The sequence below is a fragment of the Betta splendens genome, chromosome 16 (assembly GCF_900634795.4).
Source record: "Betta splendens chromosome 16, fBetSpl5.4, whole genome shotgun sequence".
Taxonomy (NCBI): Eukaryota; Metazoa; Chordata; class Actinopteri; order Anabantiformes; family Osphronemidae; genus Betta; species Betta splendens.
The window spans coordinates 11,724,614-11,752,214 of NC_040896.2; the positions used below are offsets into that span (position 1 = coordinate 11,724,614).

A 27,601-nucleotide genomic window follows, 5' to 3' on the forward strand; every position below is an offset into this window, starting at 1 on the left:
ATCAGGCAGCTCCCAGTATAATGTCTTATACAGTATATATACTGTATAAGACATTGATATCTAAATAAGCAGGACTAAATAGCACAGACAGACAGACAGACAGACAGACATACAGGCAGGCAGATAGACCCCGCGTAGGGGATTAAGCGGTAGAAAATGGATGGATGGGTGGATGGAGATAAATAGATTTCGACCAGCAGGGGACGCCATTCGCAACCTTCACCTGTGCCTGGGGTTCGTCTGCTCTGCACATGCGCGCAAAGCAATTCGACCCTCAAACCCGGATGTAACCAACGCCTAACCTGTCTCAAGAAAAACGGTGAGTAGAGTTAGAAAAATAGCCTGAAATCACTAAGCAGGTTCATTTATAACATGTGGCACATGTGGGAGAGTCTTGTAACAGTGTTACGTTTCAACCGAGAGGAAGAGCTGGTTTGTTTTTTAGATAAATCCGTGTTAAACGTTTGCCAATCTAAATGAGTCGTGGCTAACACCAGGCTGGTTAATAAAGTTGTCACAGTTGTCTCATCATTGTCATATTGTCACTGTCGATTATGTTGTCCTATGTTTATTTTAATTCAGCTAAATGAGCTTTTAAAATGACAGTTGTCAGACATTACAAAACTTCATCAATTTGGGCTTAAATGGTCTCCAAACAGCCACGGTTTGTCTCAGCCCTGACAAATCCCACTGCTCGTTTATGGTGGTTTTAGTAGTTTTTGGGGGTTTTAACAGTTTGAGATTTACCGTTCGGCAACTTTTAGTTTCTCCAATGAACGTATTTACCGGAAGCCTTTGCAGTATCCGCTTCTAAGTGACATTAGGCTATAGGCCCTGTTTTTCTTCAACATCTTGGTATGTTTCCTATGCGGAAGTGATTCAGTGTCATTTTTGCTCGCACATGTAATAACATGTCTACTTAGACTAATGTTAAGACTTGTGAAGATATCTGCCTCTCATCTTTCTCATTTTTTAATAACTTAAGATCTCGGACGGTATTGAAATTGATTCTGGCTGGATTGTATAAATGGTATTTGCTCCGTTTCATGTCTGCTGTATATTTGAACTCTCCTACAGAAACATTATAGACTAATATATTATCTGATGAAATAAATTAGTAAATAATAAAACGAATTAATCGTATTACACTCTCAATCTTTTTTATTTAAACAAGGCGTTTCTTTATTTTATATCACATAAGCTGAACTGTATAATAGAAACATCAATCACTGTACTGCAAATTTAAAAAAAAAGCAAAAACAAATAAACTGTAGTATTTGTAGCCTGGTGAACCCGTGGGATATTTACATTTAATGAATGCAGAAATGCTATGTCTGGTTTCAACAGAGATGCTTTACAAGGTTTTCACAAAGTTTGAAATGTGAAATTCAGTCATCTGAATACATACAGAATAAACATACAATATGCTACTCAAATCGAGAATTAGTTACGTAGATGTCTGTCATTGACTCTGTTGTTGTTAACTTTTCATGCCAATTTTTCTCAATGCGGAGTCCCCTTCTGCATTTGTAGCCATGCATATCATTACTCTGTCGATTAGTGCTTAGCTGTTACTTCCTCTCTGTGAACTACATCATCTTCTGTATTTTCCTTGTAGATGCAGACAATAAAATGTGTAGTGGTAGGAGACGGTGCGGTAGGAAAGACCTGCTTACTGATCTCCTACACAACCAACAAATTCCCCTCAGAATATGTGCCTACGGTAAGGCGGCGTAACAAGAACTCGTACACGTTGATCTAAAGACTGTAAAAGATCACATAGATGAAAAACTTAACTTGAAATTATTTGTATTGATCTATTTTTTTCTGCCTGCTCTCAGGTTTTTGACAATTATGCAGTGACGGTGATGATCGGGGGAGAGCCCTATACACTTGGCCTTTTTGACACAGCAGGTGGCGTAGACGTCATTGAATATCTGTGTTTTTTTCTAATCCTGATTGCTGTCATTAAAGTGCTTCTCGTATTTCTTGTTTCTCTTAGGTCAGGAGGATTATGACAGGCTGCGTCCTCTCAGCTATCCACAAACAGATGTATTTCTTGTGTGTTTCTCTGTTGTCTCCCCCTCATCGTTTGAAAATGTCAAAGAGAAGGTCAGTTTTTAAATTACTATTTTCACAAGTTGTAAGAAATATATTCACCAAAGGTTCTGTTTTGTAGAATATGAACTCACTTAGAGGTTCAATTATAAAATAAAAAAAATCAGAGGTTTATTTTTTCTTTAAGGTGAGGTTCTGTCAAATGTGCTGTTTGGTCTAAACATATTAAAATAGTAAATTGCTTGCATTAAATGAAAGATATGTCAAAACAATAACAACTGTGACCCTAATGGTATTATGTTTTTTTTTCCAGTGGGTTCCTGAGATCTCTCACCACTGCCCTCGCACACCCTTCTTGTTAGTGGGAACACAGGTGGATCTGCGGGAAGACAGCAACACAATTGAGAAGCTGGCAAAGAACAAACAGCGCCCTTTATATCCTGAGAGTGGAGAGAAGCTGGTGCGTGAGCTCAAAGCCGTCAAATATGTGGAGTGCTCCGCTCTGACACAGGTACGGGTCAGTTTTAAGAGCGATGTGTGACTTGCTTACGTTGCTCTGTGTCACACTCTTTTCTCCTCTTCCACCAGCGAGGGCTTAAGAACGTGTTTGACGAGGCCATCCTGGCTGCCTTGGAGCCTCCTGAGACCAAAACCAAGAGAAAATGTGTCCTGCTATAGATGAACAACACCAGTGAGAGTTTTAACAGTGTAAGAAATAGATGGGATTAATTAAAACTTGACAAAGATCAATGGCTTTTTGAAAAAAAAAGGACAAAACAAAAGGGGCAGGGAGGTGCCACTGAGATGTATTCATACACTGATTGTGCCTTCAAAATAAACTTTCATAAAGGCTGAGGAGCAAAACTTCAGCTCACAGTAAATGCAATAAGTGTCACTTATCGCCTTTTTGGAAAGCTTTTAACAGTTGCAGTGTTTTTACAGATATTGTGGTGGGGCAGGACCCCCCCTGCCCGTCACATTTGCTTGTGTTTTTTTTTCCCAAGAAAGATCCAATTCTAAAGCTGCCTTTGGCCTCTTCTGTGTTTGACCTTCTTTAAATCCACTGTAGGGGAATATGAATGGGCAAAAGCTTCAGCCACGTTTAACATAGAGGTTTTAGTTAACTTTGTGTAGTACATTTAAAAGGACACCTTGATGTTGAGCGATCCTGGCCATTAGGAAAGCAACAGTCATTGTATCATCACTCAAAACAGAGGCCAAAACCTTTATTATCTTTCAACTGATTAAGACTCCGAGGCCAAACAAACACACACACACACACACACACACACACACACACACACACACACACACACACTCCCTATGACGACCTATGACTTTCTGTATTTTCCTTCTGTGTATATTGTATTAATTCTGTGACTATTTTGGGATTTTTTTTAGTAGCTACTATATTGAAACTTGAGGTTTTGTTTTATTCGTTTAGTTTTTTTTATTTCCAACCTACCAAGATGGATGATTGATAATATAACAAATTTTAAATTTAATATTTTGAGTAGGTCTTAATCCTGAGGTGTTTGTAATTACAGCATATTTGTAATAAAGTTGACGACGCTTAAAGTAGCCGTTGTATTGTTTACTGCTGACTACTAACAGACTACTAACTCTTTAAATAAAGAGTGTATGTGTTGTGTAGACGAATGAACAATTACAGTTGCTGTAGCATTTCTTAAATGTATTTTCTAACAAATTTGCTAGTTCCTTCTTTGCAAGTCTGCGTTGTTAAAATAAACCATAAACTTTCCTCTGTCTTTTGGTGATGCATTTGTAAGGTCCTGAATTCGCTACACACCAGCTTCATCACGCTGCAGTTTGTGGAAATGACATCACCCATACGAACCTGTTGTGCAGTTACACTTTTGCTCAAGCACAACCTAGAAAAGGTATTTTGCATCCTTAAAACAGGAACGTGCTCATTAAAATGCTGCTCTCCTCTGCCTCCAGTGGTCGTTGAGCCAATACAAAACAAACACAAGAAACATAGAAACTACTGTATTTATTAGACTCCTTGGAACAGACCTAAAAACTCTGCTTGTGCTGTAACACACAGGAAGAGACGATCCCACTGTACACGACACAGACACTGATGTAAGTAGACGTTATTGTTGCTTTGTGAGACGTCACTGCTGGAGGCTGAAGTGAAGCAAAAACCACAAGATCCACAAATAAATAAATCCGAACAGAGAAGATATAAATACCGTCAACGTTGTGGCTAGTCTATGATACAATGCCAATAGTTTGCATTAAAGGCAATGCTGCTGCAGTGTTTCCACTCCCACTGTGTTAGTTCCGGTTAAACTCGTCTTTTAAAAGCTTTTGTCAGTTCAGCGAGGTTTAGTGCTGCTTGCATGCGATCCGGGGCCGTCGGCCTCAGCCGTCTCGTTATTCTTGTCGATTACAACTCTGACTGTGTTTCACCCGAGCGTGGCTCGCGTCACACTCTGCAGGTGTGGATGGTGACTGTGTTCTTGCACTGCTGACAGCGGACCGAGCAGCACCAGGAGAACTTGCAGGAGCAGCGCTGCACCACCTCGGCCCGGCCCGCTCGGTACCCTGGCCCGCAACACACCAGCTCGCAGCCGTCCGGTGCCAGCCGAGAGGTTCCTGGTGGGGTCCACACACAATTAGCCTTTATTAGCCTTTAGAAATGAATCTGTATCACATGGTCTTTACAGTGATCTCACCGTTGCATCTTCTACCAGCGGTACCGGGGATACCGTTGTCCGGATCGAGATGGCAAAAGTCCGGAGAGGGTGCCATGTATACAAGGTCTCTGGCAGCGGGGGGTTTGACCTGGGGGTCACGAGGGAGCAGCGCGGTCCTGGATCCAATACGAGTCAGACGTACCTGAGGAAAAGGGTGAAGATTTCCCAGGCTTCAGAGCAGGTCACGGCGTGTGGAGGCGCGAAGCGCGTTCTCGTACCTCGGTGGCGCCGTCGAAGCGCTCCTTCAGCACCGCGCCGACGCGTCTGAACGGAGGCATGACCTTCCAGCAGGTCCGCAGCTCGCAGGAGCCGGAGACGCCGTGGCACTTGCACTCCACCTGCATGTTGTGGAGGATGGCCTGGGAACGACAGGGGGTCAGAGTCAGCGGCCCGTGCGGGAAACGGGTCCATCGCAGCGCCGCGGCCCACCTTCCGACCCGCCTCGTTGTTGTGCAGGTTCATCAGCGGGCGCCCGGCTGACAGCCCCTTGGCGCGTTCAGGCTCGTCCACGAACGCCTGGGAGAACGCCACGCCGTAGGACAGGTTGTCGCTGCAGCCGGACCACTGGAAGCCTGCGCGAGACGCGACACAAGCACTTAAATCTGCGAGAGGCCGCGGCTCGGTTAATATCAGCGTCACATTCCCATGTAGCGGGAGCCGCTCTCACCCTCGGGGCTGACCCCCCTGACCTTCCTGTCGCAGCCGCACCTCTCCAGCTCCCCGCGGGTGCAGGCCCGGGTCACGGCCACCGCCACGGCTGCGGAGGACAGAGCGTGCACGAAGGCCGCCTCGCGAGTGCCTGGACGCAGAGGAGCGGAGGCCTCAGAGCGGAGCGGAGCGAGGGATCAACGGGCCCGGAGGCGCCGCGGAGCGTGCGGACGTGGCCTACCTTGGTTCATGACCCTGCCAAACACGTTGATCCCGCGCGGGGCGGTGGAGCAGTTCCAGCGGCGGTTCCGGAACTGGTGCTGGCACTGGGTCGGACAGTGACAGTGAGATCGGGGTTATTGAGAGCCGCCACGACCGGGTTACGCTCCCCCACAACCATAAGCCGTACCTCCTCGATGACCATCTCGGCCGCCCTGCGTACGGACTCCATGACCTCCCCCCGCGCCCTGCACACCCCCACCTGCCCCGGGCTCAGCCCCCTCAGCCGTGCACACGGGGCGGCGCCGGACACGGGCCTGGAGCGAGGCAGCCTCGCGAGGGAACTGGGGCAAAAAGGGGGACAGTGGTGACTCACAGCAGGGGGTGGGGGGGAGGGGGGGGGGGGGGGGGGCAAAACAGGAAGCCTCATAACTACTGTAAGTACCAGGTGCAAGTGAAAGACGACGAGCACAAAGGTTGAAGAAGACTGAGAGGGCACAGCGAGGAAGAATAGAGAAAAGGTCACAGAAGAAGAAACAAAGGAAGAGAGACGAGCAGCTGAAAGAGATTTAGAGACGTGTCACCATCTTTTAAAAGTTATAGCATGACAAACAAAACTCCCTCGTTCGCTCCTCTCCCTCGCACGCTGCACTTACAGCCAGTTGGTTGCCATGGTGGGGTGGGTTGCCCATAGCAACAGGAGGAGGAGTGGTGCCGTGAGATTGACAGTGGAGACAGTTGGCATCAGACTGTCTGTCTGTCCGTCCCCGTGCGTCAGGCTAGATGTGTGGACGGGATGCTGCCCGTCCCCGCGGGCGCGACAGTCGCTGGCTTCGCTTTGCTCCACAGTCCGGGGATGATCCCCTCATATCTGTCGAAAATAAGCAATTTACCACTGGAAGTGTTCACCTACAGGTACAAATGGTGTAGGGTTTAGGTTCATGCGGCTGCTGTTGCTTCAGAAGTTGGAGAATAGAAGGTTTTGTATAGAAAACCTGACAGATGTAGATTTTTCTTATAGGCCCCATTTTAAATATCTGTGAGTTTGTGAAAGGGAGGTAAAAGTCATTCTTACCAGTTCACAGTCCTCTGTCCAGTTACTCCGTTTGGACTGGCTGAACTTTATCCTAACTTTACTCAAAGTTTTTCAACAGTTTCCTCTTTAGCAAACGCATGCTCCCAGTCGCGTTCTAAGAACTGCACACGGAGATGGACGCCGAAATAAGTCCACGCGTCCAACTGAATTGGCCGAATGTATTAAAATTTAAAAAAGACAAAACACGTAAAATCCAGATGTGTTAATAAAAGTCTGATTCCAAGGAAGCGGCGCCAGCAGCTGCATCCATTTGAGGCTGAAGCAGCAAGAATGTGTGAGAGTCCAGGGATGGGACTGATGGGTTATAAAGGAGTTTAAGTGAGGGTGGGCGAGAGAGAGAGAGAGAGAGGGAGACAGAGAGAGAGAGAGAGAGAGAGAGAGAGAGAGAGGGAGGACGGGCGTGGAGCGACGCAGAGGGAGGGGAGAGGCCCGGGTACGAGTTGAGGTGTGTCCGCAGTGCGTGGGACCCAACCTGCACCGGGGACGGAGCTGCATCTTAAATCATCATCACGTCACGCGTGTCTCCTTAATGCGCACGTGCTCGCCCGTGCACGCGCGCAGCCTTTTCGCTCCTTTCACGTAAAACGATCGCTTATATTGATCCACGGGACGTCCTCTGAAAAACCATGACTCAGCACTTCTCCCACGCGAGAGCCCGTCTTACCTAATGTTTAATTTTCCCAAACTTTGTTGCTGATTTTATGAGCCCCCCCCCCATCTCCCCACCATCGGCCCTCTTGTCCTGCGTCTCTCCCACTCCCCATATTGTCTTAGAAGAAGGGGTGACATTTAGACAAGGGGAAGAAAGCACACTGACGACAAATATTGGAACTGAGGCAAATAAATCACGGCACAGGAAGGAGAGGAGGGCGCACACGGAGCAGAGGGCCGTTCGTCGGGCTCGGCAGTAAAAAGAACAAAAAGCGCCATGTGAAATATTCACCTGGGACCAAACGTGAAGTGACACATTGGACGTGCGGCCAGTTGCTGTTCGCCGCTAATCGCCCGCTCGGATCCTCAGCTCGTGTCCTTTCTTACGCTTCACACGAGGGTTTGGCCTCTCTCTGGTTCCAACGATGAGCGAAAACCGAGACAATGATGAAACCTCGGAACACGCTGTGGGTTTGGGTTTGTCTCAACCTTCCGCAGACGCTTCAAGTTTTTTTTTTCGAAATTGCACGAGTTGCACAACGGTGTCATTTTTTTTCCATCATTTTCATTATTTGAGACCAGACTCAACCAGAAAGTTGTTAGCTGATTATCAGCCTCAATACAATATTGAAACAGTTCCAATACAGTGAGACACTGTCCTAATGATAATGCGTGAAAGCCTTAGTTCAATGACTTTTTAGGTGTTTCTGTGATCAGTGATGATGTTGTGAGACTTATTTACTGCTCCGTCCCTGTGTGAGGTTTGATGACCTCTCCACCTGAACTCTCTGACACCCATTTCCTGGCTAAATGGTGCCCCCCCCCCCCCCCCCCCCCCCCCCCCCCCCCCCCCCCCCCCCACATCTCCTGCTCCTCGTACCCTTCGCGTCGTATTCCTCCTTTGTGTCCCCTGTTCCTACAAGTGACGTCCTCCTCCGTCTCCCACAGCAACGCCATGGTGACGAGCCGGCCACTGTCATGTCCGGCGCCTCTGCTACGCCCGTCCCCTCGCCCCCTCACTCGTAAATAACTCGGCCTGTTTTTTTTTCACATCTTTATGCCCCCCCCCATTTTGTGGCTGGATCCTGCTGAAATGGCCAAGGAGATGCTTGTTAAAGCCTCAGCATGGCGTGCACGTACTGCGTGGATGTGAGAGTCAGCAGCTGACTCCAGGCCAGCGAGGTGGGGCGTATCCTGCTCCTTCTGCTGATTGTTACCATGGGATGTATGATTGGCCTCATTCGGAGACGCTTGCCTGAGGCTGACTCTGGCCCCCCCCCCCCAAAGGTCGTTATGACATAGACGTGTGACCCGCCACCCTTTGTTCTGTCCCTCTCCGCTGTCCGGAGCTACCTGCCTCGGCGGCCCGGGCGCCGATGGAATAATCATATCAGGCAGAGCCGCGGCTGCTGCGCGCGAGCACGCTCACGCTGCTCAGGCATCCCTGCCAACAAAGAGCACCGCCGCGCACGAATGCGTGCGTGGATATTATGGGATGGCGGGTAGGGAGGCGGGCGGGGGGGGTGGGGGGGGGGTAGGTTAGCAGAGTGGGCGGCGAGCCGTGCACGCGTGGGGGGAGGGGGGAGGCTGGAGGAGGGAATGGACGACCCGTGAATATTACGGAGTCGTTGGTAGTTGTGGGGTGGGGGTGGGGGGGAGGTAGACGTGCGCACGGGATGGAGGGAGTGGGCGGAGGTGTCGGCGACGCATGCGGGCGCGCGCGCGCGCACGTCTGAGGGGCGGCCGAGCGATGGTAACGCACAGCAGCCAGACGCAGGCCTTTGTTGCTACGCGATGTGCATTTACAGCGGGAGGCCGGACACGCACGGGAGGCGGCCGGAGGCCTCGGCACCTCCGGTCCAACAGGAAGCGGCGGTATGCCGCGTGCGAGCAGTGAAGGTTATAACCAGCGCAAGCTGTTTACATGAAACGTCGCTCCAGTCTTGTATTTCTGGAAACCAGAGAGACCGTGAAGTTCCTCCTCATCAGTGAGGAGAATGACTGAATCATTGCTGCTGAACACAGTGCCATCGTCTATAAGTCATCACACATGACAAACTGCTGGAAGGTCATTTTAACACAACGTGTGTGGAAATCCCAGTATTAATGCACGGTATCTGTGCTCTAATGAGCAGCAGGTAAAAGCCACATACGTGTCATACGGTCAATGAGGACGTTTCAGCAGGTTTTTATTACTTATTTTTCATTAAGTGATATTTATATATGACATTTTGCAATAATAGTACCATTAAAAATCACATTTGAATTATTGAAAATGAATATGTTGTGTGACGGAACTCTGGTCTTGTTTAGTGAACGTGAAACCAAACCGGACTGCGGTTCTGTTGGTTCCTGTTCTACAGGCCTCCCAGCTACCGGGCTTCAGAGGCTTGGTTCTGGTCGATGTGTTGGCAGCAGCCTTGGTCAGTGAGAAATGCCGCCCCGCTGCGATCGCAGCGTGAGGCCCCGTCGTCATGTGGGATCCTACTGTACGCGGAGCCTGACACTGATGTTTAATTCAGACTGGATGCGGGTCTGTCAGGTGTGAATACGAGTGCGTGTGGACTGGTTGAACGTACACATGGCCCTAAAATGCTCCTCGTGAGCTCTGGTTTGAGCCTATTGCGCAATAAAAAGCCGTTCATTTGAAACGCAAACCAAAAAGAGAGGCTTTAATTTTTAAAACGCAGCGTAGACTCACGCTGTGTTGCAGCATCAAGGCCGAGCAGAGACGTGCGGCTGTAGCAGACAGTGAACTAGACTTTTATCCATCTACACAGTGTCATTTCCATTGTGAGCTAACGCGGTTACTATGAGCTCAGATTAATAAATGCCGCATCCTGGTGCTTCCTCTATTATGGAAACTCATTTAACTTCAACTTGTGTCCAGTGTGCAGAAGTTCAGGTGTGCTGCGTCACAAAGTGAACCTGAAGGCAGCACGGTGCTTTCAGCGTCACTCTGGGATGCCGTCACTCACGGGACAGATGTGGAGCGCGGCCTCAGTCCACATCTGGGATGCCGCTCGGGGTCCCGGCAGGGTCTCGACCGGCCCGTCTGACCCGTCTACCTGTGTGACGATCGCTGGGACTAAAAGCCTTCTGACTTCTAGGCTCAGTCATCCTCACTTCCAGGTGCACGCATGGTGGTGAGTATTATGGTCTGTCACCGGTGGACCTCAGCTCCCCTGGAGACCATGTGACTTGCATTTTTTCTTTTTTGTCTTTGTAAGAGTTGTATATTATGGGATGTATGCTGCTACTGCTCGAGTATTATGGTCTGTCATGAGGAACGGGGAGGGGGTGTCACCATGACAACGGGGTTGCTAAGGGGCTGGGACTACTAGTGGAAAGGGGAAGGAGTGTGCATGCAATGAGCCTAGTGCATGCATGTTTAGCGGCGGTAGTGCACGTGTGTGCGCGCGCGCGCGCGCGCGCCTGGTGGAGGGGGTGGGGGCAGACCGAGTATTATGGTCTGTCCGTTGCGAGGTAACTATGCAGAGTCCTGTGTGAGTGTGGGAGGGGGGGATTATTATGGGATGTCTGCCCCCTTTGTGTGTTTGTGAGGATGTTAGCTAAGCTGTGCCTGTGAGGTTGGGAGAGAGAGAAAAGGGGGACGGAGCCGCGTGTTTTGGGTCGTTGACGGCTCGTTTTTGAATTTCGCTTATTATTGGCCCCGCCGGCCTTGAATGAATGAAGACTAAATGACGACAACAGCTTGACTTGTGTTCATTGTTGCACCGCGCGCGCGAGAGAGTGAGGCACGGAGAGCACACCTCGACCCGGGACTAAACACACAACCTACTGTAAGTTTCTGGCGTGTAACGCGTGAAGGTTGGGTTTCAATGCCCAAAGTTTTCTTTGAACCGTTGTTTTAACTCGACAGCGCGAAACAGCCGCTCACACTTGAAATAATAATGGATGCCACACTTCATTCACTCCAGTGTGGAGGAATACCTGTAAATCAACAACACGTAATGTCAGCGCATAGATAATCGAGTTGTCCAACTTGTTTGAGCGCGCAGGTGGTCAATTAGATGCGGGGTAAATAAAAACTGCGCGTGGATCACCGCCGTGGCTGTGCATTTATTATTATTATTTATTTCCTTTCAGCGCCCACCACCCCTCCCTTCCTGGACACCCCCGGTCCATTCTCCAACGGTCCCACGTCATTTTCCCTCCTCCCTCGTCGACCGAGGAGCAAGGTTTAGGAGGGATTAATTCGACCAGCAAGGAATACAATTGAAGCGCTGGGGAAAATGTCGTGCAGCGAGGACGACAGGGACGACTTTGGAGCGGACGAGCGCTCACTTCTCCACGGTAAGCTCGCCGCGTTCTCCCCCGGCGGAGGTCCATCTCTGCCGGCGACTTGAGCTCGCCTTCGCCGCGAAGCTAACGCTAGCTCCAGCTAGCCCGGAGTAGTCGGCTCGGGCCGTCCGTCACTCGCCATGATAGATTAGTTAGCGAACTTGGCAGCAAGTGCTCGCACTTCTCCTATTTATTTAGACGTTGGTTATTCCCCGCAACGTTGCGTGTGTGTTTTCACGAGAGCGGGCGTGAACTGTCAAAGTTTCGAAGACAAGTTTCAACCTGCGCTGTTGTGGCATTCACGGCGTGTCGGCGTGTGTGTACGTGTGTGTACGGGCGTGCACGCACATCTGCCAAGTCGTGCCAGTGCGCGGTCCCCTCTCTTCTCCCTCTGGCCTGCAGCAGTGCTCCTGACCGCGCGCGCGCGCGCACACACACACACACACACACACACACACACACACACACACACACACACACACACACACTGTGTTGGCTGTACTAATACGAGCATGTCCGCGGCAGATGAGGACGAGCCGGAGGATGCTGCGTCTGACGTAGACGAGGTGCCGAAGACGAAGAAGAAGAAGAAGGCGAAGAAGAGCAGCCGAGAGAGCAGGAGCAGCAAGAGGCAGAGGCCCCCGAGAGAGGTCAGTGTGTCAGCGTCACAGAAAGCAGGGCCCGGAGGTGTGATGTGATTATACTATAGCATAGAACATGCCAGTACCTGCCTGTATAGTATTTGTATAAATATAGTAAGTAATTTAAATAAAACCCTCAAAGCTCCTCTGGTGTAAAAACACATTGTTCATTTGATGCTAATAACAGGATCCATGTTAAAAAAATCTAGGGACAAAATATTAATAATAATGATAGTAGTAGTAATATATATATATATATATATATATATATATATATATATATATATATATATATATATATATATATATATATATATATATATATGGGTCGATGGGAGGAGTAATTATAGATGTGTTGATATTTTGTTAAGATAGATGTGGACCTGTTCTTTAAAGCTCAGGGAGTTGCATCATTTGACTATGTGCACATATCTTGGGGTGACACCAATATCTGTGTCAGTGGAACATTTCAGGTATTAATCGATTTTCTGTGTAACAATCTGCTCTGCAACAATTACAAGACCTCGGGGAGCCCTGGGGCTGCAGTTAGAGTGTGGGATCTACTGGGTAAACAAAACGTTAAAGGGATGTAAATAGTGAACTAATGCCCCGGTCTTGTTATGGCTGTAAATCACATTTTCTGTGAATGTAATTCTGTGTAAAGGTTTAAAATAAGAGATGTCTTTTTGTGTATAAAATTAAAAACACAAAAGGTGATGAAATTAGGGTGTAATTTCTCAGGCTTGTTGTTTTGACCAATAAAAGATAGCGTAAATCTAGTTCAATGCCATTATGTCCAAAAAAGGAAGTAGACTGAAGTAAGTGATTACACCTAGCTTAATTATTAACCGCTGATTAATTTTCTGTCACTCGGCTCATCAATTGTTTTTTGTGAACCATAACTGTCAATCCCAAAAAACGGATGACACCTTTAATTTCTGTGTAGTCTAAAAGTGTTAGTGTCTCCGTGTAATTAGCTGAGTGGTCCTTTGTTTTGCAGGAGTTGCACGTCAGCTCCCCAGAGCACCTGATTGGCATTGAAGCAGCAGAGAGAGATGCAGACGAGGGAGGTGTGCGGTCAGAGAGTGAAGGAAGTGATTATGCCCCCGGGAGGAAAAAAAAGAAACGCTCCGGCTCTGCCAAAGACAAGAAGAAAGGAGGTACATCAGCAGAGAAAGGATCATCCAGCTCAAAGAGCAAACGCAAAGAGCCAGAACCAGACGAGGATGAGGATGAGGATGACGATTGTCAGGTGAGGCGTCGTCACATTAATTTTCTAAACAGAATAACAAATTGTTTCCATGATAGTATGTTAAACTGCGTCCCTTGTTTCATGCTGCCTCAGCCTAAAAGCTCTGCCCAGCTGTTTGAGGCCTGGGGCATGAAGGACATTGACCATGTCTTTACTCAGGAAGACTACAGCTCCCTCACCAACTACAAGGCCTTCAGCCAGTTTGTCAGGTGACAAATGAACAGCCACAGTTTGCCCCTGCCTTATTGCCTGCTTATTAAAATGTTATTGTGCATATAATCTTGTAAACCCATTTTTTTTAAACGTTATGTCCTTAGGCCTTTAATTGCAGCCAAAAATCCCAAAATTGCTGTGTCTAAGATGATGACTTTGATGATGGCTAAGTGGAGGGAGTTCAGCACAAACAACCCTCTGAAGGTATTCATGTTCTGGGCAAAACCACAAATTTGGCTTGTGTCTGTATATTCTGTTCCTGTTTTCTTTGACGGGCGACAACAAAGTTTTCAATTCTGTGCCCCCGTGTAGGGTTGTGCCACTGCCAATGCAGCTCTGGCAGCTGCCAACGTGGCTGCAGTTGTGGAAAACATGGTGGTGGCAGGGACAGAGGGGGGGTCAGAAACCGTTGCTGCTACTTCACTAACAACTGCTCCTACTCCTGTCGCTGCTTCGACACCTGCTGCAGCACCAGCGGCCCCGGCACCTCCACTCCGCAAAGCCAAGACCAAAGAGGGCAAAGGTGCAGTAGGATGAATTCATATGTTTATTAGTTTTAACAAGTTTGTTATGTATGAAACTTTCAAGTTCAAAATAACTGGTAATAATTCAATTCCTACAGTATTTTGAAAGTAGAGACCAATAGTATAGAGTTATTGAAATATTCATCTCTTTTCATCTGTTTTGTATTTTTAGGCCCCAATGCTCGCAAGAAGTCAAAGCCTGCGTCTAAGCCTCCACCGAAGCCCAAACCCAAGAAGGTGGCACCACTCAAGATCAAGCTTGGGGGACTCAACAGCAAGAGGAAACGCTCCTCTGTAAGATCCCGTTTTCACAAATTTTGATTTTTCATTTACGTATTCAACTATCAGAATCACATTAGGGAAATTGTTCTGTAACGTAATCTGGAGCTTCTCTGATTCTCGTTGTGGTCTCTCTGTCAGAGTGATGAAGATGAACAAGATGTGGACAGTGACTTTGATGATGGGAATTTCTCAGTGTCAGATGGCTCCAGCCGCAGCAGTCGTCTTAAGAAAAAGCCCAAGAGTGCAAAGAAAAAGAAGAAAGGTTGACATGGAAATATTACTGTAATAAAATATAGAAATAAAAAATAAGCTCAAAGTCAAGACCAATATAGAGGCTATTACTCCTCTGCTGTCCAGTTCCATGGATCTCATATTTTTCTGCTTCTCTCAGTGGAGACGGAGGACGGCGACGGCTATGAGACAGACCACCAGGACTACTGTGAAGTGTGCCAGCAGGGAGGAGAGATCATTTTGTGTGACACCTGCCCCAGAGCTTATCACATGGTCTGTCTGGACCCTGACATGGAGAAAGCACCAGAGGGCAAGTGGAGCTGCCCACACTGCGTGAGTACTGTGATCATAGTTCTCTCAACTCTGCAGTGAAGGCTTTTAGGTGTTTCATGTTATCAGCATGACACACTTTACCTGTAGATGAGAGTTCATTGTTGTTAAATTAATTTAATTATCTGTGATATTTACCCAGTTTGGTGTTCACCCCTCATTCCTTATCCTCATGTTCTTGTCTGTACTCTCCTATTCCCCACCACATGCTTCACCCTCATCAATCCTCCATTTCCTCTTCTTGTTGCTCCCTCCCTCCCTCTGCAATGGCTCCACACCCAAACACGCACACGTATGCAACGTGCACACTCTCCACCCCCGACGTTCTTGGACTCCCCCTGCACACCCCCACCCCTCCCCTTTTTGCCTTTCACTCCGTTCCGCATACCTTCCCCGCCTGTCGGCCCCCCCACCCCACCCCCACCAACTGACACACACTCACACCCTCCTCTCTCTGTAATTCTGCCATCAGGAGAAGGAGGGGATCCAGTGGGAGGCCAGGGATGATCTCTCTGAGGGCGAAGGAGAGGATGAGGAAGACAGGAGAGATGAAGGAGTGGAGGAGGAAGACGACCACCACATTGAGTACTGCCGGGTGTGCAAGGATGGAGGGGAGCTGCTTTGCTGTGACACCTGCCCCTCCTCCTATCACATCCACTGCCTCAACCCTCCTCTCCCTGAAATCCCCAATGGAGAATGGATCTGCCCCCGCTGCAAAGTGAGTGCTGAGCACTGGTGCTCATAAGTCTGAATGTGCATGTGCTCGCATGCACGTGCAGAGCCCATCTTCTTCCCTGGAGATAGCTGTGGATGAGTTTGCCTACAGAATATAGAAAACCATGGAATTAAGGGAGTGTTTTTAAAAGAAACATGCTTCATTAAATTCTTTACCTTACCTCTTAACAGTGTCTACCAATGAAGGGAAAAGTCCAAAAGGTCTTGACTTGGCGCTGGGGAGAGCCGCCAGCTCCCACACCTGTTCCACGACCTGCTGATCTTCCTGCTGATGCTCCTGATCCGAAACCCCTGGTGGGCCGCAGGGAGAGGGAGTTCTTTGTCAAATGGTGCAATATGTCCTACTGGCACTGCTCCTGGGTGCAGGAGCTACAGGTATGCATGCTGTCTAGCACTGTAACCTCCTGTAAACCACAATGCACTATTTTAGGTTGAAATTGTACCAGTCTGAGGTATTTTTTTTATAACACACAAAGTCAATCCTTCTTCCGAAGACCCTTTATTTAACCACCTGTTACTTTATCCCAGTTGGAGCTGAACTGCCAGGTGATGTTTCGTAATTACCAGAGGAAAACAGACATGGATGAACCTCCGCCTGTGGACTTTGGAGGCGAGGGTGATGATGATAAAAGCACAAAGAGGAAGAACAAAGATCCTCTTTTTGTCCGCATGGAAGAGGAATTTTACCGTTATGGAGTTAAGATGGAGTGGCTGATGATTCACCGCATCCTCAACCACAGGTGGGACAAAATTCAAACAACAGACTTAGCCTTAAAGATGTTTTACGGTTTTAATCTTTTTTTAGATTTCTATCAACTTCTATTGCACGGTTGTGAACACATTTCTTTCTTTTTTTTCTGTTAGTGTTGACAAGAAGAACAACGTACATTACTTGATCAAATGGAGAGATCTGCCCTACGATCAGTCAACCTGGGAAATGGAAGACATGGATATTCCAGAGTTCGACACCTACAAACAGACATATTGGAATCACAGGTATGTAGAAGCAGGTTACTGTTTCTTCTTTTAGAGAATGTGTAAGGTATAATATTTCCTAAAAAATGTCTATTAAAGAGAGCTGATGGTGGGTGAAGAAGGCAGACCTGGCAAGAAGCTGAAGAAGCCAGTAAAAGTCAAGAAGGCAGAGCGGCCTCCTGCTAATCCAATTGTAGATGTGAGTATTTTGCTGAATTAACAAATGTTCCTTTTTTTTTCTAGAAACAACTTTGTTTTGGTGAAAATATCAGATGTTATTCTTATAGACTAAAAGATTATTTATGATAAAGCGAACACTCAATGTCAATTTTTTTTTTTGACAGAATTAATAATAGCTTGAGTCATGACACATGGACTTAATATTGTCCCTGGTTGCTTCCTTTCAGCCCACTATCAAGTTTGATCGACAGCCGGAGTACCTGGACAGCACAGGGGGCACTCTGCATCCCTACCAGCTAGAGGGGTTGAACTGGCTGAGATTTTCCTGGGCCCAGGCCACAGATACGATCCTGGCCGATGAAATGGGTTTAGGCAAAACTGTACAGACAGCGGTCTTCCTCTACTCACTGTACAAGGAGGTCAGAAATGAGATTTAATTAGACGGGTTTTAGATATATGATGCACAGTAATTGTTCATTTAAAGGGAATATTGATAGTTCATTGAAAACCTCTAACCTAAGGAAGGGCAAGACAAACACAGTAGTTAATTTGCATATGCTGTGGTTTCTTGGCAATAAATCTATAATGTCTTTACATATTACATAATGTTGATCTGTCCTTTGTCATCCCCTGGTGCAGGGTCACTCCAAAGGTCCTTTCCTGGTCAGTGCTCCCCTGTCCACCATTATTAATTGGGAGAGAGAATTTGAGATGTGGGCCCCTGACATGTATGTGGTGACCTACGTAGGGGACAAAGACAGCAGGGCTGTCATCAGAGAGAATGAGTTCTCTTTTGAAGGGAATGCCATCCGAGGTGGAAAGAAGGCATCCAAGATGAAGGTAAGAAAAGCACTTAGGAGCAGTAATTACAAAAATGACTGTGCAAGAATATAATAATTGACTATACCTGTTTTAGTTTGTGTAACTCTATTCCTAGTTGGAATATTTTCCGACGTGCTCATTACTGTGTTTTTACTCATTCTTGCCCTTGTTCTCTGCTTTACAGAAAGACTCAACTGTGAAGTTCCATGTTCTGTTGACATCTTATGAGTTGATAACAATTGATCAGGCAGTGCTGGGTTCCATTGAATGGGCCTGTTTGGTTGTGGATGAAGCGCACAGACTCAAGAACAACCAGTCAAAGGTTATAGCAAACTCACTGTTTTGCTCATTTGTTTCTTTTATTTTGTTTATGTCATATTGTAGAAATGAGTCTGAACTGTTAGTATAAGTGTGTGTTTTTGCTAAACTGTTCTCCCTTTGTGTTATTAGTTCTTCCGAGTGTTGAATAACTACCCGCTGCAACACAAGCTGCTGCTGACCGGCACCCCTCTCCAGAACAACCTGGAAGAACTTTTCCATTTGCTTAACTTCCTGACCCCAGAGAGATTCAAGTAAGTAGCGCTAAACAGCACATGGCTTTAGAGCAGATACATTGTAGGTGCCCACAATGTATGTAGTGAACCTTTTTCCACTCCAGCAACCTGGAAGGCTTTCTGGAGGAGTTTGCGGACATTGCCAAAGAGGACCAGATCAAGAAGCTCCATGACATGCTGGGACCACACATGCTCAGGAGGCTGAAGGCTGATGTTTTCAAACACATGCCATCAAAGACTGAGCTCATTGTCAGAGTGGAGCTGAGCCCCATGCAAAAGTAAGCGATCAGAGCAGTTCTGTAGGAGTAGATTCCAACCATATAAGCATATTAAATGAAACTACAATTGTTTTGAATTATTAAGTTTCTTTTAGTTCTGTAAATTATTCACATTTAATATATATATTTTTCTAATTCTGATGTCTCAAGTCTCTTTCTAAACATTTTTTGCAAACCAGGAAATACTACAAGTTCATTCTAACTCGTAACTTTGAGGCCCTAAACACTCGTGGAGGAGGAAACCAAGTCTCTCTGCTGAATGTGGTGATGGACCTTAAAAAGTGCTGCAATCACCCCTACCTCTTTCCTGCAGCTGCTACGGTATGATTAATATCTTTTCATAGTATGTGGTAGCATAGAATTGGCTTTGCCTTGCATTTTTAATGCCATCCGTTTATTTGAATTCTAACTGTGGTTGCAGGAGGCACCAAAGCTTCCAAATGGCATGTACGAGGGCAATGCTCTCACAAAATCTTCAGGAAAACTGATGCTTCTTCAAAAGATGATGAGGAAACTGAAGGACGGGGGCCACAGAGTTCTGGTCTTCTCTCAGATGACTAAAATGCTGGACCTACTAGAGGACTTCCTGGAAAATGAGGGATACAAATACGAGAGAATTGATGGAGGAGTCACTGGCAACTTGAGACAGGAGGCCATCGACCGTTTTAATGGTGAGATATGCACAAACACAATGAGTGTGCTTGTTTCGACTCTCAGGACAACTGATATGGTTTGCTCCCTGTGTTTTCATTTGAGTTTTGTTAATCCCAACAGCTCCTGGTGCTCCCCAGTTTGCTTTTCTCCTCTCCACCAGAGCTGGTGGTTTGGGCATTAATCTTGCATCTGCCGACACTGTGATCATCTATGACTCTGACTGGAACCCCCACAATGACATTCAGGTTTGCAAAGCCCAGCTGTAATCTCAAACACATCATACTTTATTTGGACCATGGCTCATCATGGTATTTTTTTCTTGTGTGTGTTTCAGGCCTTTAGCAGAGCTCACCGTATTGGGCAGAACAGGAAGGTGATGATCTATCGCTTTGTCACTAAAGCTTCTGTGGAGGAGAGGATCACACAGGTCAGTGAAGATTAACACTGAAGAAAAATAAACATGCCTCTGTATTAACTATGTCAGGATTATGTATTCATCTGCTCACCGCCTCTTTAATTCCACCCACTTCTTTCCATCAGGTGGCAAAGAAGAAGATGATGCTCACCCACCTGGTGGTGCGACCTGGCCTCGGCTCAAAAACAGGCTCCATGTCCAAGCAGGAGCTCGATGATATCCTCAAGTTTGGAACTGAAGAGTTGTTCAAAGATGAAGTTGGAGATGGTGAGTGTTTACAATAAACTGTATCATTAATTGTTTTATCAATGCTGGATTTATTGTATGCACGTTTAATGCAGTCAGTTTTTTTGAAGATTAGCAGGAGATTAATCCTGGTTTGCATATGGAATTAAAAATGTGAAAATCCTTCCCTGGCATTGTAGTCCAATCTGACAGGTGGTACAGAGTGAAAATAAATGTTTCTATCACCCACTTTCTATTTGACCTGTCCTGCTTTCAGGGGACAACAAGGAGGATGACAGCAGTGTGATCCACTATGATGACCAGGCGATTTCACGCTTGCTGGACAGGAACCAGGATGCCACAGATGACACCGAGCTTCAGAGCATGAACGAGTACCTCAGCTCTTTTAAAGTGGCCCAGTACGTGGTTAAAGATGAAGATGACGAGGTAAGAGTTTTTGAGGTAGTAATAGTTAAAAGTCATAACAAGAACTTTTTGGAATGTTTTTTTCAACGGGAGGAAAAAAAGAAAACGGCAAATCCACCATCTGCACTTTTTGTCCATTGTAAACAAAATATCTTTGTTTGAGGAGGAGGAGGTGGAAAGGGAGGTGATCAAACAGGAAGAAAGCGTTGACCCTGATTACTGGGAGAAATTGCTTCGACACCACTATGAGCAGCAACAGGAGGACCTTGCCCGCAATCTGGGCAAAGGCAAAAGAACTCGAAAGCCGGTCAACTACAATGACGGCTCCCAGGAGGACCGAGGTATAAGACAGGGTACAGAACAATATATAATGAAACCTCTTTGTGTGTCTGTGTGTGTGTGTGTGTTACTGTGCTGTTGGTGTTGTTGTGGTGTTGGTGTAATAATGTTAAATGCACTTTTGATTGTGGCTTGAGCTAGACATAGACAGGAATGTGTTTATTTACAGTAGGAAGATGCATTTCATCCCAGCTCAGTTTTTTTATAATCTGCATTAATTGATAATAAAACCAAAATAGCTATTGCTATTAAACTGCTAAATATTTGAATGTCTTTTATTTAAACATCTTGGCTAGTTACATAAGGTTTATGTGTACTTTGTTTCATATATTACATCCACACAGTAACTGGTTTCCTCCCTTTTGTCACCTTGTGTTCTCTATTCAGAGTGGCAAGAGGATCAGTCAGACAACCAGTCTGATTACTCTGTAGCTTCAGAGGAGGGTGATGAAGACTTTGATGAGAGGTCTGAAGGTAAGACTGATGTTTTAACCACCAGGGGTGAAGGACGACGTGTGTTTGTGGTATTTAAATTAGTTATGAAGATCCCAATAAATTAAGACATGGAGGTGAACCTTCCTTTTTATTGTAGATTATAAGGTCTCTAATCTTAAAGTTCTAGATTTGCCATTTTCTAACGTCCTTCAAATCACCCTTGCAGATATTTATTCAGATTCAGATGACAGCTACAATATCCTCATAGACAACCTCAACAACTCGCGAAACAGCACATGTACCTGCATCATCTGCTTTGATCTTAGAAAGGCAAGAAAAGACCGAAAGAGAAGGACAAAGGAAAAGAAGCAAAGGAAGAGGGAAAGAAATAAACAATTAGTTTTTTCGCCAACGGAACTGTGTACCTGAACTTTACATAAATTGCTGGTTCACTTTAACTGTTACGATTGTGGCATAAACGCTCAATATTGTTTCAGAACAAATTGTTCACTTGTATTTATATAGTTTATTTTGTAGTTCATCCTCAGTTTGTATTGGTTGTATTTTGGATTTATCAAATTATGGCTCATTAAACGAAGTACACTGCCAAGCTGCTTTCAGTGCATAATCTTCTGAAAGCATTTCATTCTAAGAAGACACAACAAATACTGTGAAAGTACAGAGATTGTGAGGAGGGACAGATTCAGCAGGATCAGGCTGTGACGTGAGGAGGCGTAAGTGAAACATCTTCACAGAGAAACTCAGGGACACATTACTATACCAAAGTGCAGTTTGTTTTCACTTTATGGTTTGCTTGTGGCCTCAGTGAAGTGTTATTGCATCTGAATCTGACGTTAACTTCTCCTCAGCTAACGCTCGCAGACCGAACCGCAAAGGGCTAAGGAATGACAGGGACAAACCTCTGCCTCCACTCTTGGCCAGAGTGGGCGGAAACATTGAGGTAAACATCCCTGCTGCTTATATTCTGGTCATGTACAGATAAGACGCGACCACGCATCGAAAACTGAGTTACATTTGGGTACATTGTCCTCAGATTCATTTATCTCTTGACCTCTTTATTACCTGTCAGGTGTTGGGCTTCAATGCTCGCCAGAGAAAAGCATTCTTGAATGCAGTGATGCGCTATGGGATGCCTCCACAGGATGCTTTCACCAATCAGTGGCTTGTCAGGGACCTCAGAGGGAAATCTGAGAAAGAATTCAAGTGAGTGTCTTATCCTAATGTATAGGATGAGGAATGCTGAATTAATTTATAATATTTTTCTTGTCCATTTATTCCTTAGCCAATTTTGGGTTTCATATTGGTTGCTTTGCTATGCTTTTTCATTAAGAATTTTTTTTTAAGTTTGGCTTGTGACTCGCAGATGTTTTGATATCGTCATTGTCCTTCCAGTAATGTGCCTTCATCCTCTCCTCCACACGTTTCTGCAGAGCTTACGTGTCCCTGTTCATGCGTCATCTTTGTGAGCCGGGGGCTGATGGAGCCGAGACCTTTGCAGATGGCGTTCCACGTGAGGGTCTGTCAAGGCAGCACGTGCTTACTCGCATTGGTGTCATGTCCCTCATAAGGAAGAAGGTACGTATGTTTAAGTTTAGTTGTTGATGTGTTTAATTCAAATGTTCATTTTCCAGATGGAAGGATGAATTTACCGATGGTCTGTTGATTTACAGGTGCAGGAGTTTGAGCATGTGAACGGTCAGTGGTCAATGCCTTGGATGGCAGAGCTGGAGGAAAACAAAAGGGCTGCAGCTTTGGCTGCTGGTGAAGACCCCAAAACCCCTTCTAGTGGGACACCCGCAGACACACAGCCCAACACACCAGTCCCAGGTACTTACTCACATCATGTCTCTACTTTTAAGTCCTGGCTTTAATAAGCCCTGGACAATCTTGTATAGTAACATTTATTACACAGGTTGCTCAAATCAGTCAGTTACTGTTATTTCGGTTCCATTAGACAGTACTCTAACCTCTGATGCCCCCTTGTGGATAAAGACATGAGTCCGTTAATCAAAAAGAAGCGCTACGTTTTTTTTTCCTTGTATAACAGTCATAAAAATAGTCTTTGCTTAATTGTCTTTCATATGTGGCTTCTGTTTTTTCAGAGGATTTGTCTAAATCTGAGGACAAGGAAGACCTGAAGAAGGAGGATGAGGAGGGAAAAGGAGCCAAGAAAATGGATGATCCAGAGGTAAATACTTTTATGTACCTGCTATACACTTTTCTTTGTAGCTGCAACTAGTTTATGTTCTTGGAATTTAGATGTGAATTCGGTGCTGTCTATCTCGTGTCTAGATTATTGAAATCCCAGATGAGTCGGAAAAGTCCCCTGTGATGGAGAAGAAAGAAGGAGATGCTGATTCCGCTGCAGGAAAAGAGGAGAAAGAGAAGGAGACAGGAGACAGAAATGAAGGGAAGGAGAAGGAAGCTGAAGATGTGAGCAAAGACAGAGACAAAACTTCAGAGACAGAGAAGGAGACTCTGAGTGACGTCAAGGGTGAGGCTACAGAGAGCAAGATGGATTCAGACGAGTGTAAAGGTAAGATAGATAATACATACAATCAAAATGTCTAATATTTTACTGTGATTCTCACAGTGCTTTTCTCATTTCAGCTGAGGAAGGCAAGGATGAAAAAACTGGTACTATTTCCCCTTCAGAAGAAAAGAAAGGTGCATTGATATATTTTCCGTTCTGTAACATGAACTTTTTAAAGTTAATGTTTGAAATCTATATGTGAAAATACTCAACAAAGTTTTTACTAGAAGAACTATAATAGTTAACATAAAATAACTCTTCTACTTGTCACAGAGCCAAAGGAGGAGAAGGACAGTTTGAAAACAGACGAGCCTGGTAAACTGCAGAACGGGGAGAATGTGAAAGATTCTGGAACAGCTGCGCCGGTGGTTAACGTCAGCGAAGAGAAGAAGAAAGCCACCAAGCAGAGGTTCATGTTCAACATCGCAGACGGAGGATTCACAGGTGGACACATACGCACACACATACAGACACCGCGTCGCCTTTCTCTTCTCTTTTTGTGCTCTTTCATTTCTGCCTTTTGACCTTTCTGCTCTCCTTTTCAGAGCTTCACTCTCTGTGGCAGAATGAAGAGCGGGCCGCCACCGTCACCAAGAAGACCTTTGAGATTTGGCATCGTCGCCATGACTACTGGCTGCTGGCTGGTATCATACAGTATCCTTTAAAATGAGTTTCGGAAAAGAAATGTTTTGTAACATTTAAAGCTTGAATAATAATTTAAGTAGATGTTCATATGGCATTAAAAGTACATGATGATTAGCAAAAGCAGTTTTGCTTAAAATCACAGTGTTTAGCCTCTTGACCTTACCAGATGATTGCAAAACCCACATTAAATTTTGTTGTTGTTGTTACACTTGACCCCTGTCACTCAGACACGGTTACGCTCGGTGGCAGGATGTGCAGAACGATGTGAGGTTTGCTATCCTGAACGAGCCCTTCAAAGGGGAAATGAGCAGAGGAAACTTCCTTGAGATCAAGAACAAGTTTCTGGCTCGCAGGTTTAAGGTGAACCGAGTGCCATTCACAGAGTCATCTCTTTGTGTGCGTGTCTGCGTCTTTATGCCTCAGGGTGTTTATCTGTCTGTCCTTTGTAGCTGCTGGAGCAGGCGCTGGTGATTGAGGAACAGTTGCGCCGGGCGGCCTACCTCAACATGACTGAGGACCCAGCCCACCCCTCTATGGCCCTCAACACCCGCTTCAGTGAGGTGGAGTGTCTCGCCGAGTCTCACCAGCACCTCAGTAAGGAGTCCATGTCTGGAAACAAGCCTGCCAATGCAGTGTTGCATAAAGGTAAAACATGTGCAAAAAGACAGGCGCACTGGTATGGTTTTCAGTCAGTCTATGTAAGTACTGTTGAAATCATCGTGTGTAAACATCAAAATCAAGACATGTCCTAGAATTAATAACCTCGGATAAGAGAAAGACATTCATGTCATCACAATGCTAGGAATCAGCTTTAAAAAGGACTAACTGTATAAATGAAGGGACCAACCTCTTCAAAAACTCTAGATCTAATTAAAACAAAAAATTACATAATTTTTCTTGTGTGATGTAACCGTTTTCAGTGCTGCATGCGTCAGCACACAGCATTAGGTGCCAGATGGAGAAGGCGTCGGTTGTCATTGATCTGTATCTTGTATATGCAAAACGGAGCTGTTGGGTTTACGCCAATATTAAAATTTCTAGTTTCTAGTTATAGCAACTATCTACAAAACCAAGCCAACGAACATCAGCTACAACAATGTGCTTATAGTCATAGTAGTTTCCATATTTGATCAATGGCTGCTTTTTATGCATTTTCATCATGGTCGGCATGATGTGCTTACGAGCTTATAGGGGTGACTGGCTAGAGAACTGTTATATGATTTGATCTGTTGAAATGTGTAGCAAGCAGTTTAATATGCACCTCATATAATAACAGAATTTTAATTTAAAATTTAAAAGGTGAAAATTGCTTCTGTTACGTTCTGTGTTGATAACATGTTTATGAAAACCACTCCAATCCTAAATTAAACCAGACTCAAGGCTGAATACAAAACACCAATTCTCCATTTAGAGCTTTGCAAAACCGCTGATTTCTGCGTTCTCCCATTTCTAGTTCTTAAACAGCTGGAGGAACTGCTGAGTGACATGAAGGCTGACGTCACGCGTCTCCCCGCAACCATCGCCAGGATACCGCCAGTCGCCGTGAGGCTGCAAATGTCGGAGAGGAACATTCTCAGCAGACTGGCCAGCCGGGGCCCTGATGTTACTGCTCAGAGCCAGTCACAGACCTCACAGATGCAGGTGCCGCGCTGATCGGTGACCTCAGGCACATCACGCTCACTGACTGTGGCCAATCGGGACTCTCCGAGGCCTCACCGCCATGTAGCAGACGTCCTCGCCCTCAACCACCATGTACAGCACAGTCAGGTTAGTCCTCCGCGCTCTGCACCCACAGCCCATCGGCATCAGCTGCCCCTCTGGACCTTGATTTAAATGACTGGAACTGTAGATTTAGTACAGGAGTGAATGGAAGAATAGAAACGCGTCTTTCTCCTCCAGTGGCGTTAAGTTAAGTCCTCTAACCTGAGCACCGCCTCGTGACTGAACTGCAGGCAGCTTCACTGTTCTGTCTCCACAGCAGTCGATGTAACTAAATGTGTTATGACGCTGAAGCGGCAGCATGTTTGGAGTGAACTGGTGCTTTTGTAGTAACGTTTGGGTTAATTCACAATTCAAAGGATTTTATTGTGCATCGTTACAAAATTATTAAATTTTAAACTTTTTTTCCCAACTCTAATGTCGTCCTGTGCGTGCGTGCGTGCGTGCGTGCGTGCGTGCGTGTGCGCCTGTGTGTGCGTGTGTATGTCTTTCCTGTATATATGTATGTATAACCTTGGCAAACCGATGTGCATCTCTACTGGAGACTGCCCTGACACTGAGAAAGCGTTACTGTCACTTTGGTTAGTCGTATGTTTTACCTCTTTCTATCCTGATGATGCCTGTCCCACGTCAGGTGACTCACCCCCCAACCAGCACCTTGACATTCCTTACTGCACCACAGATTTGCTCCATAAAAACATGGATACGTAACAGCTCCGCAGCTTTTAGGTACATGGGATGATTTTGAAAATGTTCGCAATCTTAAGTTAATTTAATTTCTTACTGTCTTTGGTTATTTTGTGACATTATTAAATATCATTATTATTATTATAATAATTATTATTATGGTTATCACCTTGTTGTTTTTATTGTTGCGGTTTGTTTTTATGGACTAAAATAAAATGTCAACTGTTTATCAAGCTTTCTGTCATTTTTCAAGTGTGTTTTTACGCATTTCACTTTGCAATTATTGTACTTTTGTTTCCAATGTTTCAAAAGCTGAAGCTTTTTATTGCCACGTTTTAAAATATCAGAAGAATCATTATGATCTGCTCAATATTTTTTTACATTTTATTCTTCTTGGCCACCAGCTTGATGGTGGAGAAAGACTACCATGACACCAAATGTTTCCCACAAGTTGGAAATTGGAATTTAAATCTAAAATTGTTACATTTCCACTTTATTACGTATGTAAAATATTCCATGAAGGGTGACAACTGTTAAGGAAAATTTACAATGACGTAGTTTGCATAAAAGCCTTAAAAGATGACGTAGAATTTACATGAAAGCTAATTTGCAAAAGAGATAGAGAATGGGTAAGGAAAACATTTATGCATGGAAAGGGACATAAGGGAAAAAGGATGGGAAAAGGGGGCAGGAACAGCCACATTTGCTCCCATAGATAGTTGGGTAATTAACAAAATGAGCATAAATTACAGGGTGGGGAGCTTCGTGGGGCTGGTAGCGAACAC

General features: G+C 45.6%; 3 protein-coding genes across 7 annotated transcripts; 2 read left to right on the forward strand and 1 right to left on the reverse strand.

The window, feature by feature from the left end:
- The first annotated feature begins 184 nt into the window (after nucleotides 1-184).
- cdc42l (cell division cycle 42, like) lies at nucleotides 185-3,820 on the forward strand. The gene is made up of 6 exons (XM_029129094.3): nucleotides 185-319; nucleotides 1,619-1,723; nucleotides 1,842-1,914; nucleotides 2,003-2,112; nucleotides 2,372-2,569; nucleotides 2,647-3,820. Exons 2-6 carry the CDS (start codon nucleotides 1,619-1,621, stop codon nucleotides 2,734-2,736), a joined length of 576 nt encoding a protein of 191 aa, XP_028984927.1. The 5' UTR covers nucleotides 185-319; the 3' UTR covers nucleotides 2,737-3,820.
- A 233-nt stretch (nucleotides 3,821-4,053) lies between these two features.
- On the reverse strand, nucleotides 4,054-8,195 carry wnt4b (wingless-type MMTV integration site family, member 4b). Its single transcript, XM_029129056.3, has 9 exons — nucleotides 6,724-8,195; nucleotides 6,305-6,519; nucleotides 5,839-5,992; nucleotides 5,671-5,755; nucleotides 5,449-5,580; nucleotides 5,211-5,353; nucleotides 5,000-5,140; nucleotides 4,761-4,923; nucleotides 4,054-4,680 (listed from the first exon to the last, which is right to left on the reverse strand). The coding sequence occupies exons 2-9, from the start codon at nucleotides 6,391-6,393 to the stop codon at nucleotides 4,511-4,513; spliced, it is 1,077 nt and encodes a 358-aa protein (XP_028984889.1). The 5' UTR covers nucleotides 6,394-6,519; nucleotides 6,724-8,195; the 3' UTR covers nucleotides 4,054-4,510.
- Nucleotides 8,196-10,932: 2,737 nt separating this feature from the next.
- chd4b (chromodomain helicase DNA binding protein 4b) lies at nucleotides 10,933-27,043 on the forward strand. 5 transcript variants are annotated; one of them, XM_029128903.2, is made up of 40 exons: nucleotides 10,933-11,198; nucleotides 11,506-11,712; nucleotides 12,226-12,350; nucleotides 13,342-13,593; nucleotides 13,687-13,802; nucleotides 13,911-14,010; nucleotides 14,119-14,329; nucleotides 14,503-14,624; nucleotides 14,751-14,874; nucleotides 15,004-15,176; nucleotides 15,646-15,891; nucleotides 16,080-16,283; nucleotides 16,437-16,648; nucleotides 16,773-16,904; nucleotides 16,983-17,082; nucleotides 17,291-17,482; nucleotides 17,703-17,903; nucleotides 18,070-18,207; nucleotides 18,336-18,457; nucleotides 18,544-18,717; nucleotides 18,897-19,038; nucleotides 19,139-19,388; nucleotides 19,492-19,616; nucleotides 19,706-19,798; nucleotides 19,912-20,053; nucleotides 20,289-20,458; nucleotides 20,601-20,790; nucleotides 21,164-21,250; nucleotides 22,081-22,172; nucleotides 22,302-22,435; nucleotides 22,663-22,807; nucleotides 22,903-23,059; nucleotides 23,335-23,420; nucleotides 23,525-23,768; nucleotides 23,843-23,899; nucleotides 24,039-24,209; nucleotides 24,311-24,419; nucleotides 24,638-24,770; nucleotides 24,860-25,004; nucleotides 25,864-27,043. In XM_029128903.2, the coding sequence occupies exons 2-40, from the start codon at nucleotides 11,652-11,654 to the stop codon at nucleotides 26,061-26,063; spliced, it is 5,877 nt and encodes a 1,958-aa protein (XP_028984736.1). In that variant the 5' UTR covers nucleotides 10,933-11,198; nucleotides 11,506-11,651; the 3' UTR covers nucleotides 26,064-27,043. The 5 variants fall into 5 exon arrangements, with proteins under 5 accessions (XP_028984736.1, XP_028984731.1, XP_028984734.1 ...); XM_029128898.2 differs by having other exon boundaries at nucleotides 10,934-11,198; nucleotides 24,860-25,055; XM_029128901.3 differs by having other exon boundaries at nucleotides 10,934-11,198; nucleotides 20,601-20,778; nucleotides 24,860-25,055.
- Nucleotides 27,044-27,601: the final 558 nt, after the last annotated feature.